Source organism: Canis aureus, chromosome 31 (assembly GCF_053574225.1).
Source record: "Canis aureus isolate CA01 chromosome 31, VMU_Caureus_v.1.0, whole genome shotgun sequence".
NCBI lineage: Eukaryota > Metazoa > Chordata > Mammalia > Carnivora > Canidae > Canis > Canis aureus.
In genome coordinates, this window is record NC_135641.1 from 36,991,751 (window position 1) to 37,012,623 (window position 20,873).

Below are 20,873 nucleotides of genomic sequence, written 5' to 3' on the forward strand. Positions count from 1 at the left end.
TTCTCTAATGGGCATGACTCGAGAGCATTTCTCAGTCTGCCCTCTGCACAATAATCTTAGCTTCAGTTGTCTATTTGGTCTGCCAAGTCCAGGTACCAATCTGTCACAAGTGATTGAAAGTGATTTTTGTGCTGGACTTAATTATAATGGCAAAATGAGTCACGGAAGAAAGCATTCAACCTATAGTTTCTTAGCCTAATAAATGTTCAAGAAATACAAGTAATATCTCAATGGTGATTTTCAGTCCCTCTTCACTAAGAAATCCCACCCAGGCGGTATAGATGGAGAAAACGTCTTTCAGGGCCCGTGGTCAGTCTCAGATGCAGGAATCCTAGAATAGATTGTTTTAGTTTGATGTTCTCTGTGTCTTAAAGTGAACCCTTTATCCTCCACTCTCCTTTGTCAGGCATTTCTTTAGATTCACCTTCACTCGCTTTTGAAGATTGAATATGAGGAGATGAAATGTAGCTCTGGGCTTGGGAGAGGCATAAACAAGCCGCCTATCTGATTCCACTTTAAGTTGCCAGAGGATTTTGCTTTTATCTCTTCCTGTCCAGCTCAGCCTATCAAACAAATATTTTAGAGTTAGGGCAAAAAGTCATATATGAATAAGGCATTTGCATTTTTCTAGAAACTACCAAGAATCTGGGCATGCTGACTTCTAACATTTGTTAGTCCCTGGAAAGAATACAAATGGCGGCCCAAATCAAGCCAAGAATTTAAAGAAAATGGCTACTCTCCTATTTTGAGAAATAAACCATAATAACCTGAAAGGCCAGGTTTGAATTTAGAATTCTTGAATTCATTGGGATTCTGTAACAATACATGGCAGCAAGAGAAATCCAGTCCCTTGTGCCCAAAAGGAGGTAACCCATTCCTTTCTCTTCCATTCCTGCTTTGACCCCACTCTAGGAGGGGCCTGGTTGCATTCCCTTCCCAACCTGTAAGTCCAAGCTCCATCTATGTCCCTGTAAACACCAACCAGTCTTTTGGTCCTTTTTGGGTCTCAGAGGGGGCCTTTAGCTGTGCAATATTTCCTAGAGATAACAGACTCTAAGAATGCCTTGCACAAATGTTGGAAGTAGGCTTGAGTTGTTTGGGAAGTAAATTCTGGGATTTCAGGTATCCAAAGCTTGGTCTAGAAGAGAGTCCCAAACTTTTGATGGACATACTCCTTGGTTTTGCAGACTTTTACATGGAAAGAAAGCATAGTCTGAGGAAGTTTATAACAGGGGATTCAATCCCTCTTCTTTGATTCTAAGGGTGATATTGAACCTAGGGCAGCAATAGGTAGCCAGGAGAAGATTTGGGGGTTGGGTTTTGGTCCTGTTTCCTAAGTATTACCACCCAATTTCAATATCTGGGAGAGTATCCTCTTGAGTACATCAGTTGTTAGCTATGTTAGATGATGGCAGGGAGTTTGATAACATCAAATCGGCTCCCTAGGATCTGCTAAAGGCTAGAGGAAATATTTCTGAGTACAACCATGATAAGCATTGAGAATGGAGATTTCAAATAAATTATTTTTTAAAAAGAACTGTAACTGTAGCACATGTCCTATTGCCCTAGTTTCTAAATTAGACTAATTAAGATCTAACTTTCTAGTCCCAAGAGTGGACCTATAGCAATTATTTTTTCCCCTTTAATTAAATGGGTACTTATATAGAGACATATGTAAGACAGTACTTGTAAGACATAGTCAAGCTTAAATTCTAGCTCCAATGTCTCCCCTTAACTAGAGGAATGAAAGAGATGATATGTGGCCAAAGAGTTAGGTGTTATATTTTCTCCGCATTCCCTAGGTAGGATTCAAGGCGAATGGATCACGTTACTAAGAAAACAGTTCTGTTTTTTGGCTGTTCCAGGAGATGTCCATCACTGCATGTCAGACAAGATGGTGAGTGTCCCACTGACTCAGGCTATAGGGAAGGGGTGGCGTTTAGGACTTCCATTTTATGCATCCAATTGAGTGTTGTCCTAACATTACCAACAGTTATGGGGCCTCCTGACAAAGAGCATTCTGGACAGAATGCTACTCTAAGAATTGATCCTGGTGCTAAAAGTCAACTCTCTGCTTCCACTGCAGACCTACATACATCCATAATTATTTTCTCAGGTTGCACACATTTATATACAAGTTTTGATTGATTTAGGTTATTAGAGTCTGTTGCCCAGAGAAAGAAATTTCATTAGAGTGTAGCTGTTGCTTAGGGAGCCTCAGGTTTCATGAGGAGAATGGTCCAGGAGATTTCTACAGAAACAGTTACCTACAATGATATATAAAAAAGAGTTTTTACACCAATTACTAAACTGTAGTTTTTATATACTGAAACCACGAGGCACTGTGATTACCCGAGTGATTGGCTGGGACACTGGGTAGGGTAACTAAGTTACCTAGAGGAAAATAGAAATTTGTTAGATGTATTTACATATCTCATTTCCAGTAAAAAGCAGGTCTGTCTTGTTTATAAGACACTTCTCTGAGAGCTAACATATTCTTTCATAAGCAGGAGCTCCAAACTATCTCTAGACAATAACTATCCGATCAGGGCCGGGCATATAAACCCAAATTGGGCCAATCCAATTATTCTAAGCATTTGGAATGGGTAAAATGAGGGCAGCTTTGCTTGTAAACATGGGAACTTATGTGAGTCCTATTTAGCCACCTGCATGAAGCAGCAAAACTACTGATCTACAGGGACAAATGAATTTATCAGTATACCGGAGAGAAGCAAAAAAGTGTTTTAAAAGGAAGAAGAATAATTTAATGTCCTGAGGACTTGATGTTGATCACTTCTAGGTTCTGGTCTCTCCTAAAACTTGTTTGCAGTTTTTCCCTTGCTAACCAAAATATCTCTGTATCCTCACATAAATCCTCTTTCCTGTTGCAGCATGGTGGGTTTCTATAGCCAGGCAACCTTGACTAAACATTATTTGAAATTCTCATTTACCCTGAAAAGATCTCTTCAAACACTGGGAAAATAGAAATGAGCTTTGCTTTCCTCTTGATGTATACTGTCTCCAAAACCATTTTCTAATTTATATCCTCTTAAGAGGGGGATACACACACACACACACACACACACACACGTACATGTATTATCCACACACATATGTATTTTTTTTTTTAATTTGCATTGATTCTCTGTGGCTATTTTCAATGGCTGAATTCCTCTCTATAGTCCATCTGTCCTGTCATCATGTAAAAGATTTTATAGCTATTCTGTTTCCTTTTCGGGTGTGAGAAAGATATTGGTGCTGTTGTACTTAAAATAGTTATCCACATTGTGTGCATCTCTCTCTGACTGTGATGTGCCTATTTCACAGTGTCATATCCTCCTGCTTTCTCAGACTCATGTTTCTACATCTCCCTCTCATTTGTCATCTACAGGTTTTTGTTTTGTTTTATTTTTGTTTTCATTTTTGGTAATGTCTAACTGCCATATGGAATCATGGCCTAAATGGATATATACTCAGGGTTCTTAAACTTTTTGGTCTGAAGAAATCTTTCCACACTTAATCATTTAGCATACCAAAGAGCTAGATATTTGTCATAATAGGAAATAAAACTGAGCAATTAAAAATATTTATATTCCTTTTAAAACAGCAAAAATAAAATTATTAATGTTCACATAATGTATTCTTATTTTAAAAACCTTTTTCCAATTCGAAAAAAAACTGCAGACAAGTCATACCTTTTTATATTTTTCATATTTCTTTTATGCCTTGATGAGTAGAAAACAGCAATAATCTTTTATTTATCTCTGCATTCAGTTTGTTGCAATGTCATACATGTTATAGCCTATGGAAGCTCTATTGTACACTTATGAGAGACTTAGACTGAAATAGACAAATAACTTCATAAAATTATTATGAGAACAGTTTGACTTCATAGAGTCTTAATCACTTGGAGAAGTACTGCTATGCACTGTACAATTGCAATATTAACCTAACAATCAAGAAGTAAAAGAGTAAATATTTTAACAAACAAACAAACAAAAAAAAAGAAATCTCTTCTGGTGGTGGTTTTTAACTGAACCAACCAAAATCACATATTTGGGGCATCCTACACCAATAACTTCTGAAGGAGAAATCATATTCCTATTTTAACTTTACTGATAAAATACTTTGGGGAAATTTAAGTTGAATCTGAAAAAGCTTAAATATCAATCCCTATAGTGGACTGCTTTGTTAACTTTTCATCATCATGTGGGTAGATTGAATAAATTAGTAACAGACTTTACCTAAATGTCTTAGATGACTAGCATTACTTTTTCCTTTGAATGCCTACATATAGAAATGGACTATTTTAGTATTTTTCAGTTTTGCTATGGTTTTATCCTAACCTACTGATATAATAAGCATATAAATAAATACACTAGGCAAATTCAAATCACAGAATTCTACAAATCTCTAAAAGGAGGAGAATGTATGGTAAGAATATATATGCTATGAATTGGAATATCTGAGAATGCTCAAACACCCCAACTTTTAAATTTTTTCTTCAATAATCTCTAAGCAATTTGATTAAATAAAATGTTCTTCTTTAAACTCTTTTGAAAATGCACCAGAGCAGAACTCACTTAATCATATTCTGTCTCTCCTTAAATGATTATTTCTATGCTAAATTCAATATTTACAAAGATATCTAAACTTATCTTCTTGTTCTCTTCTCTAGGATGCACATATATAACCCTTCGAGGTGATATAAAGTTAAGGAAATCAAGTTAAGAAGGAGCTGCCTGGATTGCACCAAATCATTGCACAAGGCAATAGGGCAATGTATCTACACTTTCACTATTGAGTTCTAGGTTTTTGCTTCTTTCTTCCAAGAAGTGATACCAAGGTAGAAACAAGTTGAAAAAAATGAGGATATAAAACTAAATAAGTAACTATTTATACTGACTTTAGCAATCAGCAGGAAAAGCAATTTGGTCAGCAATTTCCAGGAGTTCTTTCAAGATTGAACCCTTTTATATACAAATCATATTCTCCACTTTCATGTTTCCATTTTTTTGTATACAGCTGAATTTTCTGTCATTAGCTTCAAAAAGATCAATCTGACCTGCAAGTAATTTTATGGCTGCTAAAGAAAACTCAACTCTATTTTTTTTTAAAGGGCAACAGATTTTTTTTAAGATTTATTTATTTATTTGCGAGAGGGAGAGAGAGAGGGGGAGAGAGAGAGAGAAAGAGAGAGAGAATGAGCGGAGGAGGGGCAGAGTAGAGGGAGGCAAGCAGACTCCTGACTGAGCGGGGGAGCCCCACCAGGGCTCAATTCTAGAACCCTACGATCATGACTTGAGCTGAAACCAAGAGTCAGAAGCTTAACCAAGTGAGCCATCCCTCATCTCTCTTTAAAGGCAGATAACAAAATCCAAAATATAGCAACATACTAACAATAATAACAATACCTAGCATCCAATCACACTGCTACATATTTTAAAATGCAGAAAATGTGATCCACAAATAAAAGGAAAGTCAATAAATTGAAAAATAAACCCCAAAATAACAGTGGTTATAGATTTAGCTAACAAGGACTTAAAATTATCAATGTATTCTCAAGAATTTAAATTTATATATTAATAATTGAACCTAAATAAAATTTGGAGAGAAATGGAAGTTTTTTTTTTAAATGAAACTGTTAGTGCTAAAAAAATATTATATCTAAAATGAAAATCCTACCGGATGGAATTCAATGAAAATTAGACTCCGCAGAAGAAAAGATTAAACAACTCAAAGACATTACAATGGAAACTATGCAAACCAATGCATACAGTAAAACATGAACAATGCTGTGTCCTGTGGAGAGATGTGATGCAGTCTATCATATCTTTAATTCAAGTCCAGAGGAAGTGGGGAGAGGAAAGAAAAATGTTTTGAAGAATAGTGGCCAAAAATGTCCAAATCTGGTATTGACTCTTAGCTCATGGATCCATGAGCACAACAACCCAAGCAGGATAAACACAGTGAAAATAACACTGCAGCACATTATAATTAAATTGCTGAAAAGCAGGTAGAGAACAGAGTCCTGTTACTTAGAAAAGATATCTTGATTGTAGATTTCCCAGCCTCCAAAACTGTGAAAATTAAATGTGTTTAACATACCCGGTCTATGATATTTGTTGTAGCAGCCTGAGCTAAGACATAATACCATGGAGATAGAGTCATGGAACTCTTATCTCAGCCATGTATCAACAACCTCCAAACTTCTTTTACTTGACAGAGAAATAAACTTTTGTCATCTTAAGATACTTTTTCTTAGTCACTGTTATAGTTAAAACATGTGCTTTATATAATTATCTATAACTTCTAGGATCTCGTGTAGACTGATAAGTCAAATATATACCTGTATCGGTGGCTCTAACAAAGTTCTTTATTTATTTCAGTTCAGTGACTCCTCATTGAGTAACTGCCAGGATGCAGGCAGAGTCCTAGGTCCTATGGGAAACATAAAAATGAATAAGACTTCATTATGGTGCAATTAAAAATACACACTACTTCCTGGCCCACTGGCACATGAGCAGCTGAAACAAAGAATTGTTATGATATATGGGGAGAGTGTTAGTGGAAAGAAGTAGCAATTGAGAGAAACTTGGATAACATTTTTAGAAAAGGAAATATTTGAACTAAGTCTTGAAGCAATATTAGAGTTTTGACAGACATTTTGCAGGAGGGGAGAAAAAAACATTTCCAGGCAGAGCAAGCAGATTTAGCGGTCATTCACTCCAAGTGAGAGATTGGAGATGTGCTACATAACCAAGCACCAATGAGTAAAGATTAATCTAAAAATGTGGGGTTACATTATGGAAGACCTTAAATACTGGCTGCAGAGTCTTGCTTTTATTCTTCATGCAGTAAGGAGACATCATCTTTATAATTCACTTACCATTTTTATTTGGATTTTTTTTTAGATTTTTTTCTATTTGAGAGGTAGAAAGAGGGAATGCAAGTTGGGGGGGGGCGGTGAGGAAGGGCAAAGGGAGAGGGAGAGAAAGAATCTCAAGTAGACTCCCTGCTAAGGGTGAAGCCAGATGTGGGGATCCATCCCAGGACCCTGAGATCATGACCTGAACAGAAATGAAGAGTCAGTTGCTTAACCAACTGGGCTACTCAGATGCCTCTTTATTTGGATTTTCAGTGTAATCTTTTCTCATTGGCTTCTTTCCTCATTGAATCGTGTATTTTGGTAGCTTGTTATAGAAGCACCCCATCAAAAATGCTAAGTTAATTTACTATTGTCATTAAAATTCCTTAAATTTCAATGAAACTATGGGATGCCTGGGTGGCCTAGAGGTTGAGCGACTGCTTTCAGCTCAGGGCGTGATGGAGTCCCACATCAGGCTCCTTGCAGGGAGCCTGCTTCTCCTATTTCTCTGCCTCTCTCTTGGTGTCTCTCATAAATAAATATTTTTTAAAAAATTTCAATGAAACTATAACACTTGCTCACATCACGGTGCAACGCCAGTGACTGCTCCTGGTGGCTTTGGCAGCAGAGAGGGTCTGCCACACACAGTGACAGAGGCACCAGGCTAACATGGGCTCTCTCATCTTCTAAATAGTTTCCAGGGTCGGCGGTTGACATTTTCAACATTGACATCACAATGGTATAGAAGAGAAAGGTTAAAGAGGAACACTTGGTTCTTAATCATTTGGGCTCACAAGTGACACACTCATCTCCATTCCAATTCCATGAATGAGAACTAATTGCAAGGCTCCACTCAGATAAAGGCAATGATGGGTGAAACGACGTCTCCAGCCAGGCCACCATTGCCTAGCAGCAGCTCTATCCCGAGGAAGCCCACCATCAAAAATCTTCACTATGTAGAGGTCTCTGCCGCAAGAGTAAAATTGTTTTATATATACTGTTTTTATTTTTATTTTTTTTATATACTGTTTTTAAAAATTGAATCTCACACCTATAAAAGACAACTGTAAATACATTAAGGATAATGTGATAAACCAATATCATAGTGAAAGGCACATCCTGGAATTTTTGTTGGTTTCATGAAAACCCACTGTTTATAGATAATGGTGACTCAAAAGACATTATTCCAGAATGTGTCTTTGTTGAGAAGTCCAAGATTTACAAACATAGGACTTCAGAATAAAGACTTAAAATAAGATTTGTCCAGCCCTTCAATGTACTGGTGAAGATATCAAAGCCCCAGAGGATTGAAGTGACAAGCCAAAAATATAATTTTAGACAGTGAAAAATGTCTCATCGTTCACTTCCTTTATACCATCAGGGTGGTCACTTGAGGCATGAAAAAGAAAAAGAAAAACAAACTGATTTTGGCTTCTAGAACTTCAGAGTTTATTTAGAGTTGATCATACAAGGAAACAGAAAGAAAGAAAGAAAGAAAGAAATGAAATACAGGGGGGGAAAACTGCTTTTACAAACAACAGATTACAGTATGCCCACTTTTCCACCCTGTGCACAGAGTCAGTCTCAGGAATCACGCAGCTCAGGGGTCAGCCCCTCACTGGGTATGTCTCAACGATGCAAGGCCCTCCTAGGAGAATATATCTTACTTCCAGAAGCTCAAACCACTGACTTCTAAGAAAACCTGCCTAATTTCTCTTTGTGTATTTCTAGATTTCTAGATCATTATTACCCAATTCAGGAAATTCTATAAATCTCACCCTCACTCAAAAAAAATCTCAGGTCTTTGACTCCCAAGGTCCCACTGCCTGAAGTAGCAGACTCCTTCCTCTAAAAAAATGTCATGAATGAGAACTATGTGAAGTCAATAAACCCAATTCCAAAGTTTCCAAAAAATACTATTACTTTAATGGCCATTTTGTCTCAAGAAGGAAAAAAAAAATGTATATGTGATATGTGTATGATGGATCAGATTTTTTTCAAAGGATATTTATTTGACAGTATTTTTATCCCACACAGATTATGTACTGTTGTGATCTTAAGAATTTCACATAGTTTGGCAAAGAAAATTATTTCATATTTATTTTATATATAAATATGTATATAAATATATATTTATATACATATATATATATATATATCTTTTATAAATATGTTCCAGAAATTTTTAACCTTTGTGATGTGGAGCTATAATAACTACTGAATTAATTTCACTGAAGATGAAGATTAAAGGTTTTAATCTTGAAAGTGCTTTGGCAACTATGTTTCTTGAACGGGTGGGAGGGGGGATTTTCAGCTGGAACCCACACCAGAAAGCTACCCTCTCTTCTATGAGGAGCTTAAACATGCTCCTTTTGGAAGGCAAGTAACAATAACCAAGTACAGAACATGAAATCAGAGAAGAAAAACATTTGATAGTGCAGTCAGTCTCCATTGCAAGGAACTTGAGGCAGACATTTAGCAGATTTTAGTGAGGAAAAGCAAATATATGAGGAACATATTATGAAAAAAACTACTTAAAGTGAAACTTGGGCAGTCACCTTATTACATTGTCTCATTTAGAAAACCCTTCTTAATTCCTTATCCTGTTTTATTCAGTGGATATTGTCCTTCTGCCACCGGTAAAATGTCAGCTCCCTGAAGGCAGAGACCCTGTCAGCTTTGTTCACTGGTATAGCCCTGGTTTCTACACCAATGCCTGGAACATGATGGAAGCTCAGTATTTCTGGAAAAAATAAATACATCTCCAGAGCAAACTCACATGGTACACATGAGGAGGATCCTAAGACTGAGGTATTCCAAGGGAAACAGGAATTTGGGCAGACCTGATTAAAACTACTATCCTCCTAACAACCTATTATTCTCTTCTTCCTGAACTGAGGAAGCATATTTTTAAATCCATTCCATGATGAGCAACAAACTTGTGATACATCATTAACATATAGATTAGCATTTACTGTGCTATAGCTAAGTAAGCTCAAGTTGGCATTCTAGAAAAATGAATATCGCTTTCAATTATGTTATGGTTTTAAGCAATCATAATTAATTATAAAGTTGTTTTCATAACGTCAGGAGTATTGTTCTAGGTTTTCCTGTAGATAGAAATCTAGACTTTGGAGACTAGATAGCATAATATTTCAGGGGAAGACCTACACTACTTTAAAGGATTTACACAGGGAGTACCTGGAAGGTACAGTCAAGTATGCGGCCAACTTTGATTTCTGCTCAGGTCATGATTTCCCCTCAGGGTTCTGAGATCAAGCCTTGAATTAGGCTCTGCACTCAGCTGGGAGCCTGCCTGAGGATTCTCTCCCTTTTCCTTCTGCTTCTCCCCTTGCTCTTTCTCTTTCTCTCTCTCTCAAAATAAGTAAATAAATCTTCAAAATAATAATAATAATAATGAAGGACTTAAGTAGAAAGGATTATAACTCAGAGATTATAGTCAGTTTTCTCACTGAGATAGTCTTGGCTTCAAACTTGGGAATACTGTGAAGATCACCATATTTATTTGCTATGTGTCCTTGACTAATTTATAAGAGCCTCAGTTCTTCCATCTGGAAGGTGGGTAATAATGTTCCACAGGGTTTTTCGTATGTTTAATGTAATGTAGATGAAGTGCTTACTTCAGTGTCTGACACATAATTAGAACTCAACAATGGGTTGTCATTACCATGAAATTCTCTGCTAAGATTTGCCAAAGCCAACAAACAAAAGGATACTCTCTCTCATTAACATGAAAATGGAAAAACTGTGAAACATGTTATATCGAGTCATCGGAATGTAATATTCTTTTGGATATTTGGATCTGACATTTCAGAGTTTTCAGAGAAAGGGTTCTGCATTTAATCTTTACAGATTACAATCTTGGCTCTAACACTTCCTTATTTCAGTGTTATAAAATCTTGGAAGGTCAGCTTCCTAAATCATCCTAATTTAGCTGCCACTTTCATGCATAGGAAAACTTCTCATTATTTTACTTTCCTATACATGTTTAAAGCATAAATCAGAAGAGGAAAATAGATATGACCTTAAAGGTATTAAACAATGGCAAATATTAAATGTTAAAGCATGGAGTTAAAAATTATGTTTTTTCCCTTTGCTCATTTGTTTCGTTTCTTAAATTCCACAAAGGAGTGAAATCATATGGTATTTCTCTTTCTCTGACACATTTCACTTGGCATGATACTTTCTGACTCTATCCATGTCATTGCAAATGGCAAGATTTCACTCTCTTTATGGCTGAATAATATTCCACTGTATGTATATGCTATATATCTATATCTATCTATCTATCTATCTATCTATCTATCTATCTATCTATCTTACATCTTCTTTATCCATTCATTGAGAAAGAGAGAGAGCAATCAAACCAAGAAGCAGACTCCTAACTACAGAGAACAAACTGATGATTATCAAAGGGGAAGTGGTGAGGGGATGAACGAAATAGCTGATGGGGATTAAGGAGTGCATTTGTCTTGATGAGGACCAGGTAACATATAGAATAGTTGAATCACTATATTGACACTTGAAATTCATATAACACTGTCTGCTAACTAACTAGAATTAAAAACAAAACAAAACAAACCATTAAGTTGAGATTAGTAAAATACTCAAAGCTCATTACTGTCATGGTTATGGGAACTCTGTATCTTAAGTGGCCCCCAGAGAGGCACACACTATTCCCATTCTGTCTCTTGACCTTACTTCTGCACAGTCTGAATAATGCTGCTATGCCTGGGAGTTAGATGGCCCAGTATTTTAGGAATACAGAGACTTTGATATCTAAGATAGAAATTCGGTATCAAAATATCTTAGACAAGATTGTTCTAATGTATTTTTTTTAAGATTTTATTTATTCATTCATGAGAGACACAGAAAGAAAGACAGAGACATAGGCAGAGGGAGAAGCAGGCTGTCTGCAGGGAGCCTGATGCAGGACTCAATTCCAGGACCCAAGGATCACGACCTGAGCCAAAGGCAGAGGCTCAACCACTGGGCCACCCAGGTGTCCCCATTCTAACATATTAATAGTAATATTTTATGTAAGATTACTGCTTTTGATTAATATAGACTTTATAAAACATAACCAGAAATATTAAATGAATACTTTCATTTATTAATAACATTAATTATTCATTAATACAGATCTATATTAGTAAAGATTGATACACATACAGTTAAAACAGAAAAAGAGATGTAGAGAATATTTGCAAGATGATGATATTTTGCCAATCGACTATTTTTCAGGAATCATCTTCCATTCTGAGGCTGTTCTTTTCAATCACAGTGAATCTAAATCTCTTCCCTTCATCTTTTGGGTGTCAGGATTTGTCACCCTTCCCATAAACAAAATTGATTCTAGGAAAAGGAAAAAAAAAAACTTGGAATTTCTGGTGAAAAAGTTGACAATAATTAGTCTTTCTGAATATTTTAACAAGTCATTTAGTCTTTCTTTCTGTAAAAGATAAATAGGCAACGTCTAACAGCAAAACCCTCTCCTTGGTCTAAAATACATAATTATATCATTATTAATCATTTTCTGGTAATTTATGAAGTAAATTAACACCAACAACAGCTTGTCACGGAAAATGCATTAGTCCTGTTTTTCATATAGGAAGGCAAAAATAAAGCAGCAGAGTGGTGTTCTTCTAAATATAGAGACTCAGGCAAACATAGCGTAATGAAATGGTGATGAACATGGTGGAGTTTTAAATTTAAGGCATTAGCAGTCATCTTTTTATGCACGTAACATAAGCCCTTAGGGTTAAGAGTGTAGCTTCTCAGATGTCCTCCTTCAGCTCTGAAGCAAAGCTTACTGAAAAAGACAATATTTTCTATTGCTAGTACTTTCAAATCCTCACTAAAGCGAAATTGTAATACAGCAGAAATGTAAACACCTGAATCCAGCCATTCTGTGTTTGTGAGTGAAAAGGAATTAGGAACTAGAGGACAAAACAGAAATAAAGGATGTGTCAAAATCCATTCACCTTTCTTTTCAACTAGGGTAAGAGAAGTGGCTTGAATGGGTTGATGCCAAGTATTGCCTTGACGTTTATGTTCCTTACAGATACATGAAATAAATGTGAATTTCAAAGTGATAAAATAAATTTTGTATAATTTAAAATCTAATGGAAATTATACTGAGATATGTTTGAAAGAATTACTAGATATTATTATTAGATATTTCATTAACTCTTTACTGTTCAGTCCAAAGAGAGCCAGTAACATGGAAATAGACATAATCTCTAGCATTTTTTTCTTTTAGTGATAATAATCAATAATACTTCACCTCAAAAACCTCAAAATAATTCCAAGAAACAGAAAAATACTCTGTTTTTCGGGTAGATGGGGACCCATAAACAACTTGCTCAGGATGTATATATTGCATTTTGTCACAATAGGAATCAGCAAGGACTGTTGTCTCTTTAGAATTTTATGGCATTAAATTGCTTATTGGAATTATTCGGCAAATTTTTAAAGTGACTTTTAGGGAAACTAACCTCATAATTGAAGGCAACAGTTTAAAATTGTCAACACTCAGAAGTGTAGGGCGTTACATAAAAGCCATTTGTCCCAGCCTTTTCAATCTGTTTCTTTGACCAAGGAGTACTATGTGTTCAATGGAGTCCTTATGCAGTCATTAATCTACTCTCCACTAAAGTGGATGGATTAGTGCACTCTTCCTGGACATAACAGCAAAAGATGGAGAGGGAAGCTGAAGCAGAAATCATTATTGTTTCATTTTTCTCTATGTTCCCCCTTCTCAAAGAGGTGTCCTCTGTATTTAACCAACATATGTATATAATATTCCAATCAGATAAAAGTAATTTTTACTTCCTAATATTAAAACACACTAGTATAACCAAAGCCAAGAGCCTAGAAGAAAGACTTCTCAATGGATACCCTGCTGTCTGCTTTTTCTTTCAAACTAAAACTAGAGTTTTAAACACAATATATATATTTTTTGTTGTTGTGTGTAGAGTACTGTCAGTTTCAGAATCATGATTCACTTTCTGAGAAATGGCACATTTCAGATAGCATCTGAAAGTCTCTAACACTGGCCTGCCCCCACGAAGAAAAAATGTCTTCATTTCCCTGGAAGTTCAGTTTAGTAAGAGCTTTGAGTGAATATACTGAATATAAAACTAACATGATAGAAAAATACAAAAAATGTTTGGATTTTGCCCAAGAGGACTATTTGACTGAAAGAAAATTTTAAATCTAGATAAAAATGGATTATACTAAATGTAAAATTATTCATCCTCTTACTTAAGAAATCATGAAAATAATATATTTTATGTAAAGCATGAGCCACTTAGTTTACTATGCTATGCTAAGGCACCATTTCTGTCAATCTCAAGGATTTCCTCAATTCATTTGTGAGAGAAAAATAAATAAATCACTGGATGTGTATTGTCTTAAGATAATGGCCCATTCTACAGTTTATATGGGAACAATTTACAGCCCCTGATAAATGAGTAGCCATTCATTTTAAACACTACTTAAAGGGAGCAACTCTAGTTTAGAAAGTCTCATTACAATAAAGATCGTGAGACAGTAGAAATTGTCATTAAAGTCTGATAGTTAAGCATTATCGCAAATAAATAAATAAATGGATTATTTGGGGATGAGAATTTTCACTGCTGTTTAACTGAAAGCGATTACATGGCCTTGGTCATCAACTTGGAAAATAGAGAGTCAAACATATTCTAAATGCTATTATTTCCTTATGCATTGATGTCCAATGAAGTTTCATTTCTTTCTATTCTCCATACTCGATAATTACATACTAATTGTAAGAAATTAGAGTTATCTAAAGGTTAAGGATGTATAGATCAAATGGCACACTCAGAATATCTTTTAACATTGACACGCCCATCGTTGGAATTGAAGTCCTGTTAATGCAATCTCAGCAAACCTAAAACTATCTCATTATTTCCAAGACATAACTTTCAGAAGGGTCATTCCGCATTGGTTTCTTGTTGCCTAAAAAGAGATGGATATCTCCCTCAGGGGGCCAATAATATCAGTACCATTGGCTAATCTAATAGATTCAGATCTAAAATTAACTAGGTCTCTTTACCATGTAACCCAACTTACACAGAGAAACTTCTCCATTCTACTTCCTTCCTTTGGTCATTCCTTCACTTATAGTTATTGTTTATTCATAATGAATGTTACATGCCAGGCATAGCTTTACGGGCTTCATATATTCTTTTATTTAACTCTAGGTGATGAGTACTAATATTATGTTTAAATAGGAGGTAGAGAAAATATGGCTTAGAAAGTATAATTGACTTGTCTCACAACCATTAGGTTACACAGCTAGGTCTTGAGCCCCATCTGACATCCAAGTTCACACTGCCAGTCTCTAGGGATACTATTACTGTGTGCAGAGCACATGGCCAAGTACACCACATGTTGCCTTTGTGTCAAATGCTGTCCAATCTACTACTACCTCTACCTTTTGTAGCTAATTGCATCATCTCTCACGAACTGCCCAGACTGGAGACGCATATTTGACCTCTCCCTTCCGCTCAAAGCCTAAAGCTAGTCACTTATTCTTTTGGACTCTATCTCTGAAATCTTCACAACTGTTCAACTCTCAATTTCTACTCCTCTCGTGGCACCACAGAGAGTTGACTTCTGAGACTAACAGGCCCTATTTCCATCTGCTACTTTCCAGCTGTATGAGCTTAGACAAATTATATAACCTCTCTCTGAGCTTCTGTGTTGTTATTGGACAAATAGCTAACCTGTAGGGAATGGTGTTAGTTAGAGATAGGTATTTAAAATTGCTAGCATATATAATAGCTGTGTTGGCAGCTATTACCACCATGGCCCGATTTTAGGCCCCTGTCACTTCTTAAAATGCAATGCCTGGTATAAAAGAGGCATTTGCCAATGAAACGCCGGGACACCTGCACCCCGATGTTTATAGCAGCAATGGCCACAATAGCCAAACTGTGGAAGGAGCCTCGGTGTCCAATGAAAGATGAATGGATAAAGAAGATGTGGTTTATGTATACAATGGAATATTACTCAGCTATTAGAAATGACAAATACCCACCATTTGCTTCAACGTGGATGGAACTGGAGGATATTATGCTGAGTGAAGTAAGTCAGTCGGAGAAGGACAAACATTATATGTTCTCATTCATTTGGGGAATATAAATAATAGTGAAAGGGAATATAAGGGAAGGGGGAAGAAATGTGTGGGAAATATCAGAAAGGGAGACAGAACATGAAGACTCCTAACTCTGGGAAACGAACTAGGGGTGGTAGAAGGGGAGGAGGGCGAGGGGTGGGAGTGAATGGGTGACGGGCACTGGGGGTTATTCTGTATGTTAGTAAATTGAACACCAATAAAAAATAAATTTAAAAAAAGAGGCATTTGCCAAGTAGCCACTGAAAGAATAAGTTGAAAAATCGAAATAGATTCAATAAATTGAACGAATAAATGATCTCAGATATTTAGATTACAAATAGCAGCTAGAACTAGGTCTGTTTGACTTAAGCAGTTTCCCCAGAGAATTCTAGAGAAGATACCTGTTGGGTTATTCTTCACAATAAACAGAAATGGATGGTTTGCTATAAATTGATTGTGAGCCAGACTCATGATTGCAGGGATGTGCATACCTATGAAATAGAGACAACAGTTATTTAGATGTTCACATTAAAGGATGAATAAAGAAAATATACCCAAAATACTTTTTGTAGACAAGAAAAGTCATTTCGTTTGAGGAGGTAACTTGTAGAAAAATGACCATTTTCAAAATACAGAGAAATCTGGAATAAATTTAAAAATCAAAGAGCAGAAGAACAAATATTGGATTATTCATGGAATAATTCTAACTTCACATTTATGCTCAATGAAGAAGAAAGCCAGATACTAGATTCAATTTAGTGAAAGCAGTTGAAAAATTTCTTCTTTTAAACAGTAATTTTCTGCTCACTTTTTATTTATGTTATATGATTTATCCTTATAATGTTTCAACTATTAATTCTTAACCAGATTTGTTTGCACTTTATTTCTATTCTTCAGGCTTGTGGTAATTACATCTGAGTTCAGATTTACTTTTTTTAACTTTTCTGAAACTATTCTGTGGCCTCAGAGCTTTTAGGATTTGTGCTGTGAATGAATATAGGATTTTTTATGTGATTAGAAGAAGAGATTTTCTGCTTTAATAATTATTTACTATAATAATTTATATCATGTGGCTCCATTGTAGCATTTGTCAACATTTAAAGTGGGGTAAAAATTTAAATGATTGTTTTTTTTTTCTTTTAAAATTAAATATTTCTGGGCAGCCCCGTTGGCGCAGTGGTTTAGCGCCACCTGCAGCCCAGGGCGTGATCCTGGAGACCCTGGATCGAGTCCCACATCAGGCCCTCTGTATGATGGCTGCTTCTCCCTCTGCCTGTGTCTCTGCCTCTCTCTCTCTCTCTGTCTCTATGAATAAATAAATAAAATCTTTAAAAAAATTAAATATTTCTATACTCAATTCAGATGTTTCCTTTACCAATAATGCAATGGTTTTGTACAATTATTTTCAGACTCATGAAAAAGTCATTTAAAAAATTGCAACAGAAGTGATCAGAACTGAAAAATAATGTTAGAGAAGGAAAAAAACCTGTCTTCTACACTCTTTCTTTGTGACTGGGGTATGCAAATTAAACTGAAAAAGACAGATTAACAGAAGAAATGGTTTATTTTATATCCCCAGAGGAGCTTCACAGAAAAAAAAAAAAAAAAAGTAAATACCCTGCAAAATGTTAGGCTTGACAGCTTATCTGGTTTATCTATCTTTTTAACAAAGGGTGGTATATTGTGGAGAATAACTCAAAAAAAAAAAACAAAACAAAACAAAAAAACAGGGTAGGGTGCTTCTGGGGCAATACATTATGGGGAGGTAAATATATAGGAAAAAATAATAGTAAGAGAGGGTTATTTCATAAGGTTTATTAAATAGACTCATTTCAGTGCCAACTTTCATCTCTTGTGATAAAGGTTGTTCTCTGATTTGGTAGAGAGGAGGAAAGATACCTTTACAAGGGAAATTTATGCCCTGGTTTTAGGCAAATCGAGGGAGAGTAGAGAGAGCTCTTTTTTTCTGTGCTGTTTCTCCATTTTCTTCAGCTCTAAACAACCCTTCAGGCAAAGAGGTCTATTTTGGGGTGGCATATTCTGATCCCCTTCAGAATCAAGCATAACCTTGGTAGTGTAAAATGCATAGCAGTCTCCTACCTGCAAGATCAGGGCTACAATGCCCAAACTACAAGTGAATATAGACTTAGGTTTGAATTGATGAAAGAATGCAAAAAAAAGTATAGTCCGTGTCATTCCTATTCTCACTTGGGTGAATACTTGAGATTTTTTCTGTTCTTGAGCATCCCCTGATCAGATACCTGAAAGTCAAAACACTCACACGGAAAACTATTCGGACATGTAATACACCAGTGTCACTGCTGATCCCTTAATGATTGTTACACCCTCTTAGAGAACCCTAGACTTAAATTAGAGGCAGTGGGTGATAGAGCTCTGAACTTGAAGTCCAAGAACCTGATTAGGGTTCAAACTCAGCTGTCAATTAATAGTATGACCGTAGGCAAACCATTTCATGTTGTGAGCCTCTTTCTTCACCGATGTAATGAGAGGATCAAAGAATGATCTATAAGGACTCTTACATAAAAGCAGCTGGAAAATTTGTCTACATAGGCCAACAACTTCATCCAAAGCAATCTTTTTATTTCTCTAAGACTGAAATAGCCCATGCCCTCCAATCTCAGTTCCTTGAACACAGTAATGCCAAGGCCTTCAGGAGATGCTAGAATGGTAGCAGGAGTCCAGTGTGACCCACCTACATGTCAAAATCCATTGGCGCTACATAGTATTATAAATTAACCAAGAAATTAATAACATGAGTACAAATTTATAGAAATTTATCAATATGACAACTTAAAGGATGCGTATCTTTTACATATTGGCTAAACTCACAATAGTCTAAAGAATTAAAATAGACTTATGAGACATCCATTAAAGTTGTTTTTGCATTTCTAATTAAATTTTCTCCAATTATTTTTTGAGGATTACTTGTATGGAGCATAGATACTATTCAAAATGCCATTTATTCAGGGAAATCTATCATGAAGGAGTGGTTCTCAAATTGTAATGTGTTCACAAATCATACAGAGACCTCAGAAAACAGAGATTCTGATTAAGTAGGTCTAGAGTTGGGCCTGATAGTCTGTATTTCTAACAAGTTCCCAAGCAATGCTGATCCTTCTAGTCCATGCACTGTACTTGCAATAGCAAGGACAAGCACTGATTCTAAACTTTGGATGTACATTAAATTCACTTAGGGAAATGTAAGAAAATGCTAGAGTCTGAATTTCACCTCCAGAGATACTAATCTAATTAATTTACTAATTTAGTTTTGGGGGATAGACTGGACATAGGATTTTAAAAAGCTTTCCAGTTGATTCAAACAGGCAGCTAACTTTAAGAGCCACTGGTGTATAGGTAATGACAAATAAAAGTATTAGAAAAGTAGGGACCTACTTGGTATAATAGAAGAAGGAAATTAATTAATTGCTTAAAAGTAAGCATTCCTGAACAATAATGATTTCATGTGTGAGGGTTAAGTTTCCCTCACAGGTCCTATCTCCTAATTGGCAGGTAAAATTCAATTTACAAATAAGCAAATATCATTAGATGGGCCTCAACTCCTAATCAAATCCCCACCCTGGTCTTTTTTTTATTATGCAGCAGCTGCAGAGACACAAACATAGCTTATACAACCAATTTCTCTTTTTTCCCTACAGTTTGCTGGACGGCAGGAGAGAAAAAGGAGATCAGAGTCCTGTAGAAATGCCAATGCCTTAATTCTGCACATTTCCCCTTAGTCATTCCTCTGGGTCGATCATGAAACCATTTGTCCTACCAGTTGCTGTTGCAGCTTCACTGCCATCTTCATTTATTTCAAAAAAAATGTGTTGCATGACCTGGGAAACAAACACTTCAGCTGAATCTGTTGGAAAATAGGAAAGTGTATTTAAGGATTAGAACTCAGACCCATCACTTATTGCATCCCATATTATATCACATTATCAAAAGAATAAAGAACAGAAAAAACAACAACAACAACAAATTCTTCCCAAGTTAGTTAATTTGCTAGAGGTGGAAGGTAGTTTAGCTCTTGCAGAAATGATACAGAGACCCGTAGAGAAAGATCAAGTTTAGCCCGGATACAAAGGCAGAGATAGAAGGGGATAAGCCTCAAATCAGGTATCCCACTAAGTGAAATATCTGTATGGACAGAAGGTTTTGCCCCCCTTAGCTACGGTCCACAGACAAGATGAAAAAGGCTTTACAGATTTGAATTAATCCCACCTATGTATTCAACCTCAAAGCCAACTTGCCTTTCAAATTCTGTATTCAGTTTTGATCTGACTTTAAAACAAAATTTACTTTCTTTCAAGACTGGTGAGACTATGAAAGTCTAAAGAGCTTTTTTGTCATCTGTTACAAAATCACTTCAGAGCCATGCTTTAAAACCTGTCAAATTTCTCAGTGTAAGATAGTGTCTTACAACATTCTGTTCCGGTGTGGATACAAGCTGAGAGAACATGCCCCTCTTCTCCCCTTGGTGGAACTGATGTGTGTGTGAAGCGTTTCTGATCCTGTGACCCGCAGGGATAGTCTTCTTGAGAAGGGGGAAGTGAAGCCATGAGTTCAGAAGCCATCAGCCATTCCCGCTGTGTCAGGACCACTTAGATCTGACAGTGTTCCTCAAAGAGACAACGGAAGCATGGTCTTGGGTTCAGTGGTGGCCAGAAAGTAGAGGAAGGACGATGGGCCTTGAAACTTGAAGAGGAAGGAGAAAAAGGAGCTTTGTTTCTCTTGGGAGAGAAACCTGATGTGATCAGACGGGCTCCACCAAAACCACCAGATTTACAAGGATTCGGGTAGCAATACCTTATAGTA

General features: G+C 36.2%; 1 protein-coding gene and 1 long non-coding RNA gene across 4 annotated transcripts in view; both read right to left on the reverse strand.

Annotated features, from left to right (window-relative positions):
* LOC144302252 (uncharacterized) lies at positions 1 to 7,568 on the reverse strand. The gene is made up of 3 exons (XR_013369090.1): positions 7,451 to 7,568; positions 6,350 to 6,441; positions 1 to 563 (listed from the first exon to the last, which is right to left on the reverse strand). It is a non-coding gene; the product is annotated as an uncharacterized LOC144302252 (long non-coding RNA).
* Positions 7,569 to 11,981: 4,413 nt separating this feature from the next.
* SERPINI2 (serpin family I member 2) overlaps positions 11,982 to 20,873 on the reverse strand; it is a 33,223-nt gene continuing 24,331 nt past the window's right edge. For all 3 annotated transcript variants that reach the window (XM_077880214.1, XM_077880211.1, XM_077880212.1), the window contains 3 exons: positions 19,831 to 19,917; positions 16,436 to 16,525; positions 11,982 to 12,244 (listed from right to left, as the gene is read on the reverse strand). In XM_077880214.1, the coding sequence (XP_077736340.1) occupies positions 12,168 to 12,244; positions 16,436 to 16,525; positions 19,831 to 19,917 (254 nt within the window). In that variant the 3' untranslated portion in view covers positions 11,982 to 12,167. The remainder of the gene's footprint in view (positions 12,245 to 16,435; positions 16,526 to 19,830; positions 19,918 to 20,873) is intronic.